The sequence below is a fragment of the Psammomys obesus genome, unplaced genomic scaffold, assembly GCF_907164565.1.
Source record: "Psammomys obesus unplaced genomic scaffold, mPsaObe1.curated_primary_1811, whole genome shotgun sequence".
Taxonomy (NCBI): domain Eukaryota; kingdom Metazoa; phylum Chordata; class Mammalia; order Rodentia; family Muridae; genus Psammomys; species Psammomys obesus.
This window is the reverse complement of record NW_026592548.1, coordinates 15,614,089-15,632,703: the sequence shown is the minus strand read 5'-3', so window position 1 is coordinate 15,632,703 and position 18,615 is coordinate 15,614,089. Positions and strand designations below refer to the sequence as shown.

The 18,615-nt window shown below is 40.5% G+C and overlaps 1 protein-coding gene across 3 annotated transcripts in view; it reads left to right on the top strand.

The window, feature by feature from the left end:
• The window catches only part of Odf2l (outer dense fiber of sperm tails 2 like), a 36,437-nt gene that overhangs the window by 14,770 nt on the left and 3,052 nt on the right, over positions 1-18,615 (top strand). For 2 of the 3 annotated variants that reach the window (XM_055614423.1, XM_055614425.1), the window contains exons 9-15: positions 3,991-4,100; positions 4,907-5,042; positions 8,002-8,112; positions 11,924-12,028; positions 15,487-15,572; positions 15,716-15,878; positions 18,487-18,612. In XM_055614423.1, the coding sequence (XP_055470398.1) occupies positions 3,991-4,100; positions 4,907-5,042; positions 8,002-8,112; positions 11,924-12,028; positions 15,487-15,572; positions 15,716-15,878; positions 18,487-18,612 (837 nt within the window). Of the gene's footprint in view, positions 1-3,990; positions 4,101-4,906; positions 5,043-8,001; positions 8,113-11,923; positions 12,029-13,696; positions 13,856-15,486; positions 15,573-15,715; positions 15,879-18,486; positions 18,613-18,615 lie in introns of all 3 variants that reach the window. The other variant, XM_055614426.1, reaches the window with a different exon arrangement.

Sequence of the window (18,615 nt, the reverse complement as noted above, 5' to 3'; positions counted from 1 at the left end):
ACACACACACACACACACACACACACACACACACACACACACACACACTTTTATGGCCAGGCTTCCTCCATCTTGCCCTCTGGAAAGTTACAGTGTATATTAACATATTAAGGCCCTGAGAAGGGCTTCAGAATGCAGTAATGAGGACGTGGAAATAAGAGTTTCCCACACTTAACCTCAGAACTCTTCTTGTGCCACAAAGCGACTCTTGGAAATGGTTCTGAGAAACATGCGTTTGGGAAATGCTGATTTATGTTATTAGACCATATGACTTTATTCAGTAGTTTACTTCATTTAACCTCTGTAATGCATTTGAAACCATATGCTGACGTAAACAAAACATGTGAAAGATATCTTGGAGTATAACACAGAGCTGAAAAAATGGACTTAGTGCTTTGTTCTTGACAAATTGTTATTTTTATTCAATTGCCAACCAATATTATATTCATTGCTTCTGTGTCTCACTAGTATCCCACCTCTTAAAAACATATGCTGAGGCTTATAGATTTATTAGTGGCTCTTGGAAATGAAAACAGACTTGTATAAAAGCTTATAAAACAAAAGTTAATATTTTATAAGCTCAAATGTTACCATTTTAAGGCTCTAATATTTGACTTACATTCATTTGTGTATAAGTAGCCATCGGAGTTAAAGACTAGGCTCAGTGTCTGTGAGGTTGTATCCTGGCTGAATACCCAGATGCTTGGAGTGGTGGGCACTAGCCCTGGCACTGCCGCTCTTCAGCTTTTTCCACCATGTTAGCGTCAGCAGAGTCCCCTGCCACTTTGGAAGGACTCCTGCACTGGTGAACCCTTGTGGCTTTATGAAGGCACTTAGCCTCTCTGGCCCTCTACTTCCTGAGCAAGGGGTAAGAACCCCACTTACCTCAAGTGACTCAGGAGCATGACAAACAGATGGGGCCACTTAGGGCTGTCTGCTCTGCTCCCTTCTGTGCGTGGAGCTGGTTGCTCTCTTAATTTATTGTTCTTCTTGCTCGTGGTCAGCAGCTCTTTTCCCTCTTAATCAGTTGCCTTTTCTCCAGAGAAGGTCTTCCTGGACTGTTCTTTGACAATATTAATGTCTTAATATATTTTCATTCTTTATTAATTACTCTTTATTCACTTTGTATCCCCCCTGTGGTTTCCTCTCTCCTCCCTCCTGTCCCAATCTCTCCCTTCCTCCACCCTCTGCATGCATACCCCTCCCCCAGTCCACTGATAGGGGAGGTCTTCTTTTCCTTCCTTCTGATCCTAGTCAATTAGGTCTCATCAGGAGTGGCTGCATTGTCTTCTTCTGTGGCCTGGTAATGCTGCTTCCCCCTCAGGGGGAGGTAATTAAAGAACAGGCCAATCAGTTCATGTCAGAGACAGTCCCTGTTCCTATTACAATGGAACCCACTTGGATACTGGACTGCCATGGGCTACATCTGTGCAGGGGTCTTAGGTTATCTCCATGCATGGTACTTGGTTGGAGTATCAGTCTCAGGAAAGACCCCTGTGCTCAGATTTTTTGGTTCTGTTGCTCTCCTTGTGGAGTTCCTGTCCTCTCTAGATCTTACTGTTTCCCACTTCTTTCATAAGATTCCCTGCACTCGGCCCAAAGGTTGGCCATAAGTTTCAGCATCTGCATTGATAGTCTGCAGGACAAAGCCTTTCAGAGATCCGCTGTGTCAGGCTCCTGACTTGTTCCCTTTTTTCTCCTTCTTCTGATGTCCAGCCCTTTTGCCTTTCTGGATAGGGATTGTGCATTTTAGCAAGAGTCCTCCCTCTTGATTAGTTTCTTTATGTGTACAAATTTTAGTAGGTTTATCCTATATTATATGTCTATATGAGTGAGTATATACTGTGTGTGTCTTTCTGCTTCTGGGACAGCTCACTCAGGATTATCTTTGCCAGATCCCACCATTTACCTGCAAATTTCATGATTTCCTTGTTTTTTTATTGCTGAGTAATATTCCATTGTGTGGATGTACCACAATTTCTGTATCCATTCCTCCATTGAGAGGCATCTGGGCTGTTTCCAGCTTCTGGCTATTACAAATAGGGCTGCTAAAAACATGGTTGAGCAAATGTATTTGAGCATATTTTGAATATATGCCTAGGAGTGGTATAGCTGGATCTTGCTTGAGGAAACACTATTCCTAGTTGTCTGAGGAAGTGCCAGATTGCTTTCCAGAGTAGTTGTACAAGTTTACATTCCCAGCAGCAGTGGAGGAGGGTTCCCCTTTTCCACAACCTCTCCAGCATGTGTTGTCACTTGAGGTTTTGATCTTGGCCATTCTGATGGTGGTAAGGTGAAATCTTAGGGTCGTTTTGATTTGCATTTCCCTGATGACTAAGGACGTTGAACATTTCTTTAAGTGTGTCTCTGCCATTCGATATTCCTCTATTGAGAATTCTCTGTTTAGCTCTGTACTCCATTTTTTAATTGGATTACTTGATTTGTTGCTGTTTAACTTCTTGAGTTCTTTATATATACTGGATATTAGTCCTCTGTCAGCTATAGGGTTGGTGGAGCCTCCTCATGTTTTATTATTCCTCCTCCTTAAGAGTATCTTTTTTTTTTAAGTTTTATTTATTATTTATACAACATTCTGCCTGCATACCAGATCTTACTATAGATGGTTATGAGCCATCATGTGGTTGCTAGGAATTGAACTCAGGACCTTTGGAAGAGCAGCGTTTTTAACCTCTGGGCCATCTCTCCAGCCCCCCTCAAGTGAAACACAAATGAGTTCGACACTGAAACATGATATTGAATTCCTATCTGGTCTATTGCATCTGTACACACATTGCAACACAGAGATATCAAAGAGGCAGGATGTAGAGGGTTTACAAGGTCTGTGTTAGTGAGGAGACCTCAGGAGAGTGAGCTCAGAAGCAGTTCCAGTGCAGTGGAAGATGAGGGGCTCCTGCTTTGAGTCTTCATAAGGGCAGGTGAAAGAAGACATGAGGACTCCACATGTCTAATATACACGTTTCTTCCACGAGTTTACTTCCTCCTAATCTCACATTATGCGTTATAATATGAACTGACTTTGTCATATATGTTATACCCATCTCTTACCTCATATTTATATTAAAATTTATTTTACACAAGATGCGAAATAAGGTTCTGGTCTTCAGTATAACAAACACTGCTGTGAAAAATGTAGACAGTATCTTATACATACTAGATGACCAATAAATTCTTTTCTGTGAATAAATGAATGAATGAATGAATGATAGGACAGAGGAAAATAGTATTTTTCTAAACTATTTCTGAATTCTCCAATTCATGGCATCCTTATAACCAGTAAGTTTGTCGTTCTGTAGACTGTAGACAAAGCCACAGTGGCTAGAGCTCTGTGGGTAGATCTGCAGAGAGGCACTGATATTTACTGAGGGTGTGCACCATTCAAAACCCTACAAACAGTGATGAAGAAACAGACAACAATCCTCCTTTGTGGGCCTCACATGCAAATTGGCTTAGCCACTGCTGAAGCTCCTCTCTGCTGACAGTAGCAGTGTTGGCAGGCTGCAGTGTTGAGTGACCTCTGGAAAGAAACAAGGCTGCATTCCAACATGCAGTGGAGCTATGAAATTGCAAATAGTTGCTATATTTCTTGGGAAGCTTTCTTCTTATGTGTATGTGGTTGTTAGCACTTTTGTATAAAAACTGGAAAGTGAAGATACATTCAAAAATAAAATAGAAATTATTTTTATTAATTGTGAAATATTACTTAAAACTAGCCACATCAGCATCTTAAAATTGTAAGTTGGAACTTTACTATGTGAATATAAAGTATTAGTCACATAGGTAAAAGTAAGCTTTTATTAAAGCTTACTTTAAAGTCTTCCTATATGGAAAGCTCCATACTAAGCTTCTCTACAAGAGAAACTGCATGCTTTCCTAGAAGAGTGTTTCATGTCTACAGTGTATTTGTGTCTAAGGACTTAAAACATACACACATACACACAAGTTACAAGATGAATGTTTTTGTATTTTTAGGAAGCCAAGTTGTCTGAAACAGTTTCAGCTTCCAATACCTGGAAAAGTCATTATGAGAAAATCGCAATAGAAAAAACTGAACTGGAAGTTCAGATCGAAACAATGAAAAAGTAAGGAAGAATTTGGGCTGTCACTGTTTAGTGAGAAGTGACTGCATGCTTTGGTTTTTCTGGGTTCTGTGTGGTAAAGGTGTGGTCAACCGTGCTTATGTGTCTTCTTTCTCTATGAGCAGTAGTAAGATGCTCACTCCTTAACTGTGCTTTGGGATTCCATTTTGAAAGGTGAAACATGTCAATTAGTGCTTTGTGCTTGAGTGTGTATCACTGATAATTCTTATGCATCTACTTTGTCCTAAATGGAAGTGACATTTCTCAATTAAACAAGGATATGAAAGTAGCAAGGTTTATAACTTAAGTGCTTTAAAATCCCAAAATTATTATCCCTTAATCCAAGTGACTAAAGTGTATAACAGAGAAAATTAATGAGTAAAAAATGCATATATTTTGTTCTTTGACACTGATGCTAAGGGAACAATAACAGACCCTAATGTTTGCTTGTTGTTTCCTCACTGTTATACTTTATCATGGAGAACTAACATTAAAGATGAGGTGTCACCGCCTGGCTTGATCCTTCCTTTGAACTTGTCTCCATGTGTGTTTTTGTGTGTGTGTGTGTGTGCATATGTGTGAATGTGAGGGACAGGCAGATATGCATACTCTGGGTGATAGGCCAGACAGTGTCATCATTTTTAATCCTGGTTGTTTTGAGCATAGCCACTTTTGTTCCCTGCTCTATCCGTCCTGCTACCTTGCTGTACTTTTCAATTTTAACCAGTGCACCCTGCCAGAATAATTTTAAGAATATTTAAAATCTGTTATTTGAATGAAAATTTCCATACTTTCACTTTTTTATAAAGGCAAATCACTAATCTTTTAGAAGACTTGAAGAAAATGGAAACACATGGGAAAAAATCATGTGAAGAAATTCTTAGAAAACTTCACTCACTTGAAGATGAAAATGAAGCCCTAAATATTGAGAATGAAAAGTTAAAGGTAATGTTTGTGTGTGTGTGCTCTCGGTAGCAGTGGTGTAGAGTAAAGGCAAGATTGGCTAATGCTCATGTACCATTTTGTCTTTCCTATTTCTCATGACATTGCATTATTAAGATAGCTACTTTCTAGCTCTGTCAAGTCTATCTGTATATAGCATGTATCCATGCATATCCATGTTTATGTTCATCTATGTAAGTTTTAAGGTTTTTAGTTACATACACTAAAACAAGTTTAAGTTGCATTTGGCAGGACAAAGCTTATGAGGTTGAACAACTCTGTCTTTGTCTCAACTTTAAGTTTATTTACTCTCTAATTTTAGCAGTGAATCATCTGAAATTGCATTAGCTTTACTGCACAAAACTATTTGTAGGTGTCATGGTTACCATATAATACAACATCAAATTGGGTCTGTTTGAAACCAGAAAGTATGTTCTTGGCTGCTTTATAACCAGAAAGAATTTCCAACTGAGTCAAGTCCAAGGAGGGATTGGTTTATATGTGTCCCAGAGAAGAGATGGGGGTGGAAGATTTTAGATTTTCTGAGAAAAAAGAAACCTGAGTTCTTAGACAACTGACTCGCCTGTGGCTAGATGGGACTAGACTGAGCATGAGGGTACCATTCTCCGCTCCACAAAACAAAAACCAGAAACGAATGCTTGAACTATGGAATACGCTATCACAAAATTCTCCCAGATTTGTGTTCTTGAAACAGAAATAAAAGTTTAGAGAAAGTAGGAAAGTTTTGGATGTCACTCCATTTTCCCCAAGAGGGAACTTTAACAGTTATGAAATTCAAAGTCTGGAATCCCATCAGTTTTCTTTAAAAAAAAAAAAAATCCTTCTCTTTGATAATAATATTTATATCTTCTATATTTACTCATCAAAAAATGCCTAAAAAGTCCATTGCAATTTTTTTAATGTGTACGTAATTTTAAACATCTAGTAATCATAATTATTTCAAGAGAAGGAAACAAGTGTGTTTCTGATGTGAAGAAAAGAAAATGCTTCCTTCCTTAAAAGATGAAAATTCCAGAAGTTTTGTTTCATGTTGTGTCCTGGGAACCCATTTTCCACTTTTGTTCTCTGCAGAAGCTCTTCTGCATCCCCGGCCATCCTCTTTGGGCTAGTCTCTTGTAGTGTAATGGCTTCCATTTTTCTGGAGCCTGTGGTGTTTAGCTTAGCATCCGTCATATTGTTAGCATACATTCTTCAAGAAATAGTTTTAACCTTAAAAAAGAGAAAATAGGAAGAAGAGCATGGAAAAGGTTTTATGTGTTCTGCTTTCATTTGCCTGACTTCAAGTAAATATAACATCCCGGAAAGAGAGTGATCTTTGTTTTAGTGTCTTTTGCAATTAGAGTTAACAGAAAACAATCTATTGCTAGTCTGATTCCTATTCTGTGGAAACGCTACTTCAAATTTATGTTGGATTGTCAAAGTATTCTCTTATCTTTACTGTCTTAAGATTTCATACACATTTATATGGGTATGCTGTCTCTCCTCTCTCTTTCCATTTTCTTGAGTCCAGGCTGCTTTGCTAGTTGTACTAATGAGTTATTGACCTGGACTGATACTTTGCTTTCAGTCTCTGCTTTTGTGGATTAAATAAAAAAATTAATACAGCCCAGAGCCACTTGCCTGGGGAATGATTCTGCTCAGAGTGGGCTAGCCTGGTCACTCCTTCATCAATTAGTAATCAAGATAATCCTTCACAGATGTTCCCACAGGCTAGCCTGAGGTAGGCAGTTCCTCAGTGATGTAGACTCTGTTAATGGTTAAGGCTAAGGAGGACAACATCCTTAGAAGATAGCAGTAGTTTTCTTTCATGCAAAGAACAGGCGTGTTCTCTGCCTATTATGAGATACTTGAGTTTTAAAACTCAACTTTGCCTTCTTCTAATACATCCCAATCCATAGGTAGTTGTCATCAGCTACTTAGTGAGGATGTGCCTCAGGAAATTGACACAATGCTTATGATTTTGCTGCTACTGCTGTGGGTAAGCACATCCTTTGCCCCTGACCCGGTCTGTACCTTCTGCTAGCATCTCTGAAACTGTGGTAGGCTAACTGGTGCATGCCCAGGGAGACTATCCTTGCAAGTCTTAGCATCTCAGTAGAGTTTGTGCTGCTCTAAAACCACATGGAGTTTTTTTCTGGATCTTCTTTCATATTTTTATAGATGAAAACATTTAATTCATTTGATGCTTCTTCAGCAGTGGGCTGAGGCAGGTGCTTATACTGTTGCCCTAATGGCTGCTGTTTATTCAAGGTTATTTATGGCCTGTGTTTTCCCTACTGGTTTAAAACCCAGTGCCGACCATATTCTACGTGTGCATCTTTCTTTTCCTTTTCTGCTGTCTTCTATGTTCATGGTATATTGACAGCTTAACTCTTTATACATTTCAACATCCAGTAAGGACAGGTATTGTTCACTTAGTATGAATTATAAAATCCTATTTATTCTCCCTAGTGAGGTGCTTTTTATTACAGTTTTGGTTTGGTACTGGGTTTTATTAAGTAGCCTCAGCGGGCTTAGACCTTGCAACAATCCCCTGTCTCTGTTTTATAAGTACAGGGCTTTTAGTCGTGTGCCATCATGCCCAGCTGTTATCTGAGTTTTGAATTAATTTGTCATATTCTCTGCAACTGTTACACTTTCGGTTGAGAATGAAAAGTAATGTTAAACGAATGTGGAAAACCTGACATGGCAACAGTAGTGATTCTTTTTATTTAGAACGCAGGTTATTTTCAGCTCTTTTTGTCAATAATTAAAATAACCTGTCCTTCACACTGATTAAATTTATTAATGAGTATTAGTCATTAATTTTAGGTGTCAATTACATACCATCCAATGATTACTCTGTTGCTGTTGATGAGTGAGGTATGCGTTAGTACTTCTTCAGCAGAGACTGCAATGTTCTGACGACCGGAAACCCCATCAGTCACATATTTCTTTCTAGAGTACGCTTGATGCCTTGAAGGATGAAGTTTCTTCTGTTGAAAATAAACTTGTAGAACTGCAAGAAGTAGAAAAACGACAGAAAACCCTCATTGAAGGATATAAAACTCAGGTGACCTGCATTTGCTTTCATGTTTGTTAAAATCTGTAGATAACTTAAAACACTGTGATTCAAGTTGACAGAACTGAAGAGATGGGGTGAATATCTGTGACATACTACACCGTGTTTCAAACTTTCCTTAAGGTCTCCAATGCCTTCGAAAGGTAGTCTTGCCCAACTCCCAGTGCTGGCTCTACATAGGAAAACATTAGATAGTCCTAAGAGGAATTTTGATGTGAAATCTTGTTAGTATATTTAATGGCATTGATTTAAAATAACAACTACCACTAGGGTCTTTAAATCCCAGAACTTCTCTTTTCCAGTAGATAATGTATAATTCAGATTTATTGACCTGAAATACATGGAAAGAAACATATTAGGCTTGGTGAAATGGCTCAGTTGCTTGCCATGCAAACGTGAAGACCTAAGCTTGGATCCCCAGGGCCCAAAAAAAGCTGTGTGCAGCAGTGTGCATCTGTAAGCAGCACTGGGGAGCTGGGCATACAGATGCCTGGAGCTCCTGTCATGACATCTTAGTCCAATAGCTACTCATTTCAGTGAGAGATGAGCCAGTGTCAGGAGATAGACAGTGGTTAGAGAAGACATCTGGCACCCGCACAAAAGTGAACACAAATACACACACACACACACACACACACACATACACACACACACACACACTACAGAGATACAAGAGAACATATGGTGGCTTTTCTAAAATAGAGTGTATGCCCAGTGATAGGTTGCAGTTAAGCTTTCAGTTTGGAAAACACAATTTTGAAGGAAAACTTCGTTGCAAAGCCTGGATCGACACAGATACTTGCATGATGGGAAACAGATTGGGCACTAAAGAAAGAGCTGTTATTGGAAAAGTGTGACTTAAAGGATGAACTAGAGTGTGGCACATTCAAAGACTGCTTGCACACAAAGCTTGAGGGGGAGTAAAGGGTAGCCGGCAGGAGGGCTGCATCTAGGGGCAGAATCCCATTGAGATACCCAGCTGACGCGCTACAGGTGGGTACAAATGGGCTCTGGAGGCTTGTGGTACTGAGCACAGTATCTGTCCTGCCTGCTTATTTGGGTGTAAGGCCTCAGCAAGAAAGTCTTATCTGGATATCCTGTGTTGCAGCTCTTTGGATGGATTTTGATTTGGTGGGGAAAATTATTGAAATGAGGGCTAGTTCCTCCACCCCTTTATTGAAAACAGATTTTTTTTTTCACATAATATATCCTGATTACACATTTTCTCCCTCTATTCCTCCTGGTTCTCCCCTCCCTCCTCCCATTCAGATACACTCTTCTTCTGTCTCGCTCATTAGAAAACAAACAAACTTCTAATTAGAAAAACAAGTTTTAATATATTAAAATATAAGCCAGGTGTGTGGTGCATGCCTTCAATTCCAGCACTTGGGAGGCAAAAGCAGGCAGATCTCTGTGAGTTTGAGACTACAAAGTGAGTTTCAGGACAGCAAGGGCTACACACAGAGAAACCCTGTCTTGATAAAACCAATATATATATATATATATACATAGATATATATGTATAAAATATATATAAATATAAAGATAAAACAAAAACTAACACATCACAATTGGTTAAAACAATCAAACAGAAGAAAAAATGCTCAAGAGAAGGCACAAGAACCAGAGAACTAATTCACACACTCAGGAATCCCATAAAAGCATTAAACTGGAAGCCGTAATGTGTATGCAAAGGACCTGGTAGACTCTGCATGTGGCTTCAGTCTCGTAAGGTCATGTGAACTTTATTCATGTTGGTTTAGAGGCCTTGTTTTCCCGGCATCCTCCATGCCCCTTGGCTCTTACACTCTTTGTGCTTCCTGTTCTGTGGAGTTTCCTGGGTGCTGCTGGGAGGAACTTGATGTAGACGCCTGTTGATGGCTGAGTGTTTCAAGGCCTCCCACTCTCTGTGCACTGTCTCTGCATTTATTCCCATCTGCTGCAGGAGGTGATGGCTGAGCAGGCACTGACCTGTGGGTAGAGCAGAATGCCATTAGTAGTCATTTTATTGCTACTTTTTGTCTAGTTGTTTGCTTACTTGCTTAGAACAGTACTGTTTGGTTTTACGCTAGGTCCCTGGGCTATCTTGTCTCAGGTTCTTGGCCACCAAGCAGTATCAAGTATGGGTTCCGTCTCATGGAGTGTGTCTTAGGTCAAATCAGATATTGTTCGGATACTTCCACAAGCTCGTTGCCACCATTGCCCTACTGCAGAGGCGCTCAACCTTCCTAATGCTGTGACTCATATCATGGTGACCCCCAACCATAAAATTATTTTTGTTGCTATGTCATAATTATAATTTTGCTACTCTTACAAAATAAAATGTAAATATTTTTGGAGATAGAAGTTTGCCAAAGGAGTCAAAATTCATAGATTAGAACTGCTGCCCTAGTATATCTTGCGGACAGGACATCACTGTAGGTAAAAGGGTTGGTGGTCGGCTTGTGTTTATGTTTCTCTTTTGCTACTGTGCAGAGTACCTTCCTGTACCAAAAGTGGTGGAACATTCTGGTGAAGGCTGTATGTAGGCACCAGCCCAACTTCTCCCTTTTCAAGCAGTTGTATAGATGTTTTCTTCAGCATTGGGGCCTTGCTGCCAGTTTGTGGTGTATTATCTTGGCAGCAGTCTGGGTTATTTGGAGGTTTCCATGGGACCCCTTTGGCCAATAACTTAATTAGAAATAACCCCGTGCTGGTAATGGGAGCTTTGTTTGGTGACAGAAGATGGCCAGCTGGGGCTTCATCTCCTTCAGGATTTGGAGGTTATATTTAGATTGCCTTCATATGTTAATGTTTCAGGAAGCTCTTACTGTGTTAGGTTTCCATACTACCCCTCAAATGGATCTTAATTTTAGCTATCTTTCCCTGTATTTCCTCCTTCATCCCCCTTTCCTCCCCACCACTTGATCCCCATTCTAGCTCCCCCATCCATAACTATGTATTGTATTTCCTTTTTGTAATGAGATTTATCTGTCTTCCCCCTTCTCTAGTCTCTTACTCTATGTAACCTCTGTGGCTCTGTGGATTGTAGCTTTGTTATCATTGACTTAACAGCTTATATCCACATATGAGTGACAGATACTGTATTTGTCTTTCTGTGCCTGGGTTACCTTACTCAGGATGATGCTTTCCTAGTTCTGCCTCCTGCAAATTTCACGACTTCACTTTTTTTAACAGCCAACTAATACTTTGTTGTGTTAACACACCACATTTTCTTTATTCATTTTTCTGTTTGAGGGACATCTAGGCTGTTTCCAATTTCTGGTTGTTCTAAAGAGAGCAGTGATGAATATGGCTGAGCAGGTGTCTCTGTGGTAGGATGGAGCATCCTGTTGGTATAAGCCCAAAAAGGATGTAGCTGGGTCTCAAGGCAGATTGATTTCTATCTTCCGTGGGAACTGACACACTCATTTTCATAGTGGCTGTACAAGTTTGCACTCTCAGAAGCAATGGATCAGTGTTCCGGTGCGCCACATCCTCATCTGTGTGAGCTGTCACTTGTTTCATTTTTGTTAACTGTATGGCAGGTGTTACATGAAATGAGAGGCTACCTTCTTAAAGTAGCAATGACATGAAAGTGAAGATTGATGTTATCTTTAGAGCTCAGGTAAAGAGTAGAAGAGCAGCCATGGGAGAAGACAAGTGGATAACGAAGGGATGAGTTAGAGTTGGACACCAAAAATAGTGTCAGGGGTAATGTTACATAAACATGCTGAGTGTTGGAAGAGAAATTATGATGTCTTTAAAATACAAGCTTAAAATCATACATGGTACTTTATAGTTTGATTTTTCTTTTTTTTAGGTACAAAAGTTACAAGAAGCAGCTGAAATGGTAAAAAGCAGATGTAAAAATTTGCTACATGAAAATAACCTAATAATAAAAAACAAAAACAAAAAGTTAGAGAAGGTAAGTTTGAAATGGAAATAGTGAAGTATTTCACATGTGTACACCGATAGACCAAACTGTCATATGGCTGCCTTCTTCGTAGGCATCACACAGTCTCTTTTCCCCTTGAAAATACACTGTACCCCCAGACTTGAAATGTTGTTTATTTGTGTGAATATCTTTTTACTTTCTGTTTTTCAAAATTGAGAAATAGCATAAGTGCCTTATTTTTCTGACACAGGTTTAAAAGTAAAAAGACCCAATTGTTTATCACTGGGATCTATCAGCAGTAAAATGCAAACCAGTCTCTCTCTTTCTATTTTTACATCTTTTGTGTCTAAAAGAATTACGAAGTAAATATTCTCTGGTAAATGCATTTTGGGAAGAAAATGATATCTTGCAAACCCTCTCCTTTTATTCATCCCATTGCGACAGAACAAGGAGAAGCCGGTTTTGGCAGGTGATGATGTTTTTGTGAATACTTTTAAAGTTTTAGATGGAACCACACTCCCTTTTGGATTTCACATTGTTTTGGTAAGGAAGCAGCAAGAGTCCAGGACACTTGATTTCTGGCTGAGAGGTCAAGAGCATTAGTGGTCAGGCGCAGAGTCTATGGCCACTGTTGCTGGATTGCTGGACCATCTGAGATCGGGATTTAAGAGAGAGGTGTCACTGTCAAGACAAGGCTAGCAAGAGCAGGCCATCAGGCCACCAAATGAGGAACCTGATCCTTTCTTAGAGCAGACCATAGAGGATGCCATTTCATGTCTCTTTTCTATTTCTCATGGTTGTCTCATGCAGGTATTCCTCTCCTGCTAGGGAACTCAGTAAAACCCCAATTAAAATCCCATTCAAAGCCAGAGAGGGGAGGAACCTGGCTTTCCAGCTACTGTCATTATAGTGTTTTCTGCTGATAGAAGTGAAAAATATGTGTTTTTGAAAAAAGAAATTCTTTTATTTCTTTGTTGCTTGAGTTCTTTGATTTTCTCATGGGTTCTTAGCTGTTTTAGGGTTCAGAGGTGTGCTTCAGCCTCGCTTTATCCTTTGTCTTCAACTTGGCCAGACGTTGCACCGAAACTGTGGGTGTTTCAACTAAGGAAGTTATCCCTCTTGCGTTTCCTCCATGGGAGCATCCTAAATGTCACATTTTAGCTGTTTACAGCTGCGCACAGTAGTATGGCATTCCTTAGGTTGCAAAATGTCACTCTATTCCATAATTTATAGACCTGCTATAGTGAGAAAGGGCAGAAGGTGAGGACATCCCTGGGGTGAACTTAGATTTGCTCACCATAATTGGATAATGTCATATACTGAGACCCGATACACTAGCTGTCATGAAGCAGTGCTCACTGAACTCCGCTCATTTTGGCCAAGAAGGTTGAAAGGGCACATGCGAGTCCTAAGTAAGGTGCAGTAAAGTCACAGCCACTGGAGCTGACGATGAGCCAGTGGGAAAGAATCACAGCAACTCCTTAGTCACGTCTGCCTGTGTGGAGCCCCTCAAGTAGGCTGATAGCACCATGCCAATTTGCCTGATACCTATTTGAAAACTAATTAATTTTAGTTGTGTCTCCCATAAATTAACATTCGTAATGTACTAATTATTAACAAGCATGTCTAGTCTGTAAGACAGTAAGATCATTGCTGCCAATATGTGACCTTGCATTTGTTTCCCTACTGCCACCTCAGATGAGAGGCCAGGTGGAGTCTCACTTGAAGCAGGTAGAGCGAGCCCGCAACGCCTTCACGTCAGCCGAGCAGAGGCTTCACGAGTGTCAGGAGAGTCTGCAGCTCTGCAAGGACAAGTGTGCAGAGCAGGCGCACACCGTTAGGGAGCTTCAGGGCCAGGTGTGGGCCAGGTGTCCCGTCCTTCTGAGGCTGGAAGACGTCTTTAAGGAACATTTGACATCATTTCACCAGTTGAGGGAACTCGTGTTGGGTTGAACTTTTTCTCCTTATCTATATCAGTTGCTAAAATATTTTCATGCAGATTCTTTCATTTTTATCCCTTCATATTTCCTGGTGACACGGGTAATAGAGTAGGTTATTTACGAGTCTGCATTTGCAGCCGGAGGACCTAGTGTGGTGATGTAATGAGAGGGGCAGCAAAGCTGGCCTTGCCTGTCTGGTTCTTGCCATTAGCATAAGACAAATAATAGTTTGTTTACCCTGCAAAAATTAGAGTGCATTTAGAATTGTGCATCAAGCTTATTGGGATTAATTCTATCCTTTTAATTACTACCTATCAATCAGAAAAGGGACCGTGTGTGTCCCCTCTTCACCACATTTCCCTCCTCCGTCAGTGCATATCACAGACAGCACTCAGTACGTGGTTTATGATTACTTCATGTTGTCTCAGTCTGATAGCCAATCTGTTTCTTTACTTGCAAGACACTTCCAGGAAGAATTTACTTTGTGGCTTCTAAAAAAAAAAAAAAATGTATTCCACTTTTAAAAACACAAAGTTAATTCCAAGAAGAAATTCTTCTAGAAAAAAAACCATTATATTTTACTTAAGTTACTACTTTAATAAGTATGAGAAAAATTATTTTTTATTTTATGTGTATGGGTGTTTTGTCTGCATGTCTGTGCTCCTCATGCATGTAGTGTTCAAAGTGGCCAGAGGAGGGCATCATACTCCCTAGGACTGGAGTTATGGGATGGTTGTGAACCACCACACGGGTTTTGAGAATTTAACCTGGGCCCTCTGGAAGGGCAGCCAGTGCTTGTAACCTTTCTAGCCCTGATAGAAAAAATATTTTTATTACTATTAAAAGTATTTAAACTCTACGTCAGACTGTGAAGCATTGGGAAGAATAGTCTCTTGATTTGAGCCACTGTAGCTTGATTTTTTGGCTTTCACTTGCAACATCTTCACAGGTGATTATCAGTAGTCTAAGTGGAACATTATTGAGATGAGAAACCTTAACTATCTAATGAACAGTGTTTAAAGTTTTCATGCACAGTTTTTCCTTTTGGTTTTGTTCTTATTGTTGGGTTTGCTTTTGAGGCAGAGTTTCATGCAGCCCCGACTGGCCTTGCTCTGAGGATGGACTTGGATTTCTGGTCCTCTTTCCTCTACTTCCTGAGCTGGGACTGCAGCACGAGCCACCATGCCTGGCTTTCTGTAGTGCTGGGATTAGACATACTGGGAAAGCTGTTGCCAGCTGAGGCTGAAAAACCAAATGTCTCTCTTCACTAAAACATTGTTCAGTATATTTTAATTACCATCACCCAGAAAAATGAACTTAATTTTCTAACATAGACAACATAAATTTTTAAAAGTCAGTGAGGGCTTGGAGACCTTGTGTGCGGTGTTGTAAGCATGGTTTGGTGTCTTTTTGTGTATCCATAGCTTGTTTCTTATGCTTCTAAGTAAAATATGTAATTTTCTTGGAAGGTGATAAAGAAAATAACTGAAAAAGCGTGGGTCTTTTGTTGTTGTTGTTTGATTTTATTTTGTTTTGTTTCCCACTTAGGTTGATGGAAACGATAGCCTTATAGCCAAGCTTTCTCTTGAGGAGGAAAATTACCTCATTCAGTTAAAGTGTGAAAACCTTAAAGAGTAAGTGCCAAGTTGACTTACAACTGCTGCTGCATTTCCCTTGCACCATAATTTATGTATGTGTGTATGTCTGTCTACATGTGATATATGTGTATAAATACACTCACACATATAGTTATATATCTATATCTATCTTCAAAAAGAAAATTAGGACAGATGGATGCAGAGAATAAAGAACTTGAGAAGAAGCTGGCAGACCAAGAGGAGTTTCTCAAGCACAGTGACCTGGAGCTGAAAGAGAAGGCTGCAGAGTACACAGCACTGTCTAGGCAACTGGAAGCTGCTTTGGAAGAAGGAAGACAAAAGGTACAGATGGCCTTTATTTAGAAGCATTTTAATTAGTTTGCCAGAGTCACTTCCTCTTGCCAAGCCTACAGTTATTGTTTTTATGCTGATGACAGGGTGGAGGGAGTAGCTCCATTTTTGTTCTTTACTTAATTTTCCCTCAGAGCAAAGCGCAGAGACAGTACTAGACCAGGACTGCTTTTCCAGATGCATGGTGATGTGGCAGGCAGAAAGGGAAGGACTCGAGAGTGTGACCCCTTCACACAGCTGTTGTGCGTGTGTGCACGCCCGTGCCTGTGTGTGCATGCGTGCACGTATGCATGTTTGTGTATGTGTGTGTACACATGTGTGCATGTTTCTGTGTGTATACATGTGTGAGCGTGCCTGTGTGTGTGAGTGTGCACACGTGTGTGTGTGTGTGTGTGTGTGTGTGTGTGTGTGTGTGTGTAGTTGAATAAATAATTAAAGGTTTTGCTCTTGATGGGATCCGGGGAGCTCTAAAGCCCAACTTCTCTGTAACAAATATTTATTACACAAACAGATGCATCCTGGAATTTATTCCAGTTAAATCTATTAAGTTCATATTCAAATTAACGAGCCTTTTGACATGTGGGCACTTTGATTGTGCTTCACAAGCAAAAATGAAAAGGTAGACATGAGCTCCTGGGCACTCAGTGTAGTAGAGTTCATCCAACATGCAGCTTCTGTAGTAAAAGTGGGTTCAGTTGACACCAGAAAAAGTGGGTGAAAAGGAGTGATGGGAAGATCTCAAAGAAGAGATGAATTTATCAAGCAATTTGAAATCTCACATTGAAAGACCATAGGGTGAGCTTTGGAGTCCCAGAAGCTGATCTGGATCTTGGCTCTGATGCAAGCTACCCTCGACAAGGGCAGCCTGCCTTTCTAAACTTTAGTTTCCCTCAGCAAAATGGGGCTCGTGATCTTCCTTGTAGGATGAGTGGGGCTGACACAGTGGCCATCTCTACCCTGAGGAGGCCCTTGCTCACCACTGGCATCTCCACCTAACACTGACCAGCCAAACCTGTCATGTCTTAAGCCAAACTTTGAATATTTCCCTTCAAACTCTCTTTTATTTATTGTATTCCTCAAAGTTCTTAGTGTCAGTTCTGTCAAGGCTAAACTGATATCTAAGAGTGATTTGAATTTTCTTAGCATCTGAGAAACCAGTTTAAGATGATTTTAAGAGGCACATCATTGAATAAAAGCTAAATAATAAAGAGTAGTGCCAGTTGTAGACAAACTGCATATTTCTCCACCCCAACAACCTCTGAAAGGAAATGAGAATGTTTTACCTTGAGCTCAGCATAAGACCTTGACAATGCCAGGCGCTCTCAGACTTCTTCCCCAGTGGTCAGAGTCCGCAGGTGTCTGCCCTTTCCTCTCTTCTACAGTGTCTACAGGCGATGTCTCTCATTTCTGAACACCTAATGAGGGCCATCATTGTCTTGTTACCCTTGTCCACACTGAGGGGATGGGTATTTCCTGTGGCTTTCTCCTTCCTTCCTGGCTTCAGAGCTCACTGCTGTCCTGGCCTGTGATTGGTGCATAGTAACTTAGAGCTGAGTCCTCCGAGTTCTGTCAGAGCAGTCCCTCCCACGTAGCTCTTTGTTCTTACACTAGCCTCCACCTCTGCTCTCAGGCTTGTGCTCCAAACCAACGCCACACAGCAACCAAGAGAAATAGGCAACTCACATTCAGTAAATGATGCCGTGCCAGTGTCATGTGCATGTCTAGGTGCTGTGTGGTCACCGCCCCTCCACTGTCTATCTGGATATGTAATCAGTGTTCAGTGAGATCTAGCTATGTTCCACCACTATCCAGATACCAGTGTATATAAATACTACAGACACCTCTCCATCTCAGGGTTAGTTTTCCAGATGCTTATCATATATGTACATGTAAATAGCATATGTGCTTCTTCAAATTAGGCTCATTTATCCCTTTGCAGTACTGGGATTGAACATAGGGCCTTGTTCATGCTACAGAATCACTCTACTAATGGAGCTATGTCCCAACTCAAGATAAAATACAGTGAAATATTTTCTAATGGAATTGTCTAATACCCAACTAATACCTTATTTATTTATTACAATTTATTCACTTTGTATCCTTGCTGTAGCCCCCTCCCTTGTCTCCTCCTAGTCTCACCCACCCTCCCTTTTCTTCCCCTGTGCCCCTCCCCTAGTCCACTGATAGGAGAGGTCCTTCTCCCCTTCTATCTGACCCTAGCTTATCAGGTCTCATCAGCACTGGCTGCATCACCTTTCTCTGTGGCCTGGCAAGGCTGCACCCCCACCCCCAGGGAGAGGTGATCAAAGAGCCAGCCACTGAGTTCATGTCAGAGACAGCCCCTGCTCCCCTTACTAGGGTACCCACTTGGAAATTGAGCAGCCAATGGGCTTCCTCTGAGCAGGGGGTCTAGGTCCTCTTCATGCTTGATCCTTGGTTGGAGTATCAGTCTCTGCAAGACCCCTTGGGTCCAGGTGTTTTGGCTCTGCCTGACTAATATCTACTTGGGAAAGAAGTATACTATGATTATATCAGGACTTCAAAATATATTTTAAGGAAAGTTCATTTACTTATTTTATCCTCTTAATGAGAATTACAGGTTTCCGAAGAAGTAGAGAAAATGTCATCTAGAGAGAGAGCATTACAAATTAAAATACTAGATCTAGAGACTGAGCTTAGAAAGAAAAATGAAGAACAAAACCAACTTGTTGGCACAATGAACAGTGTA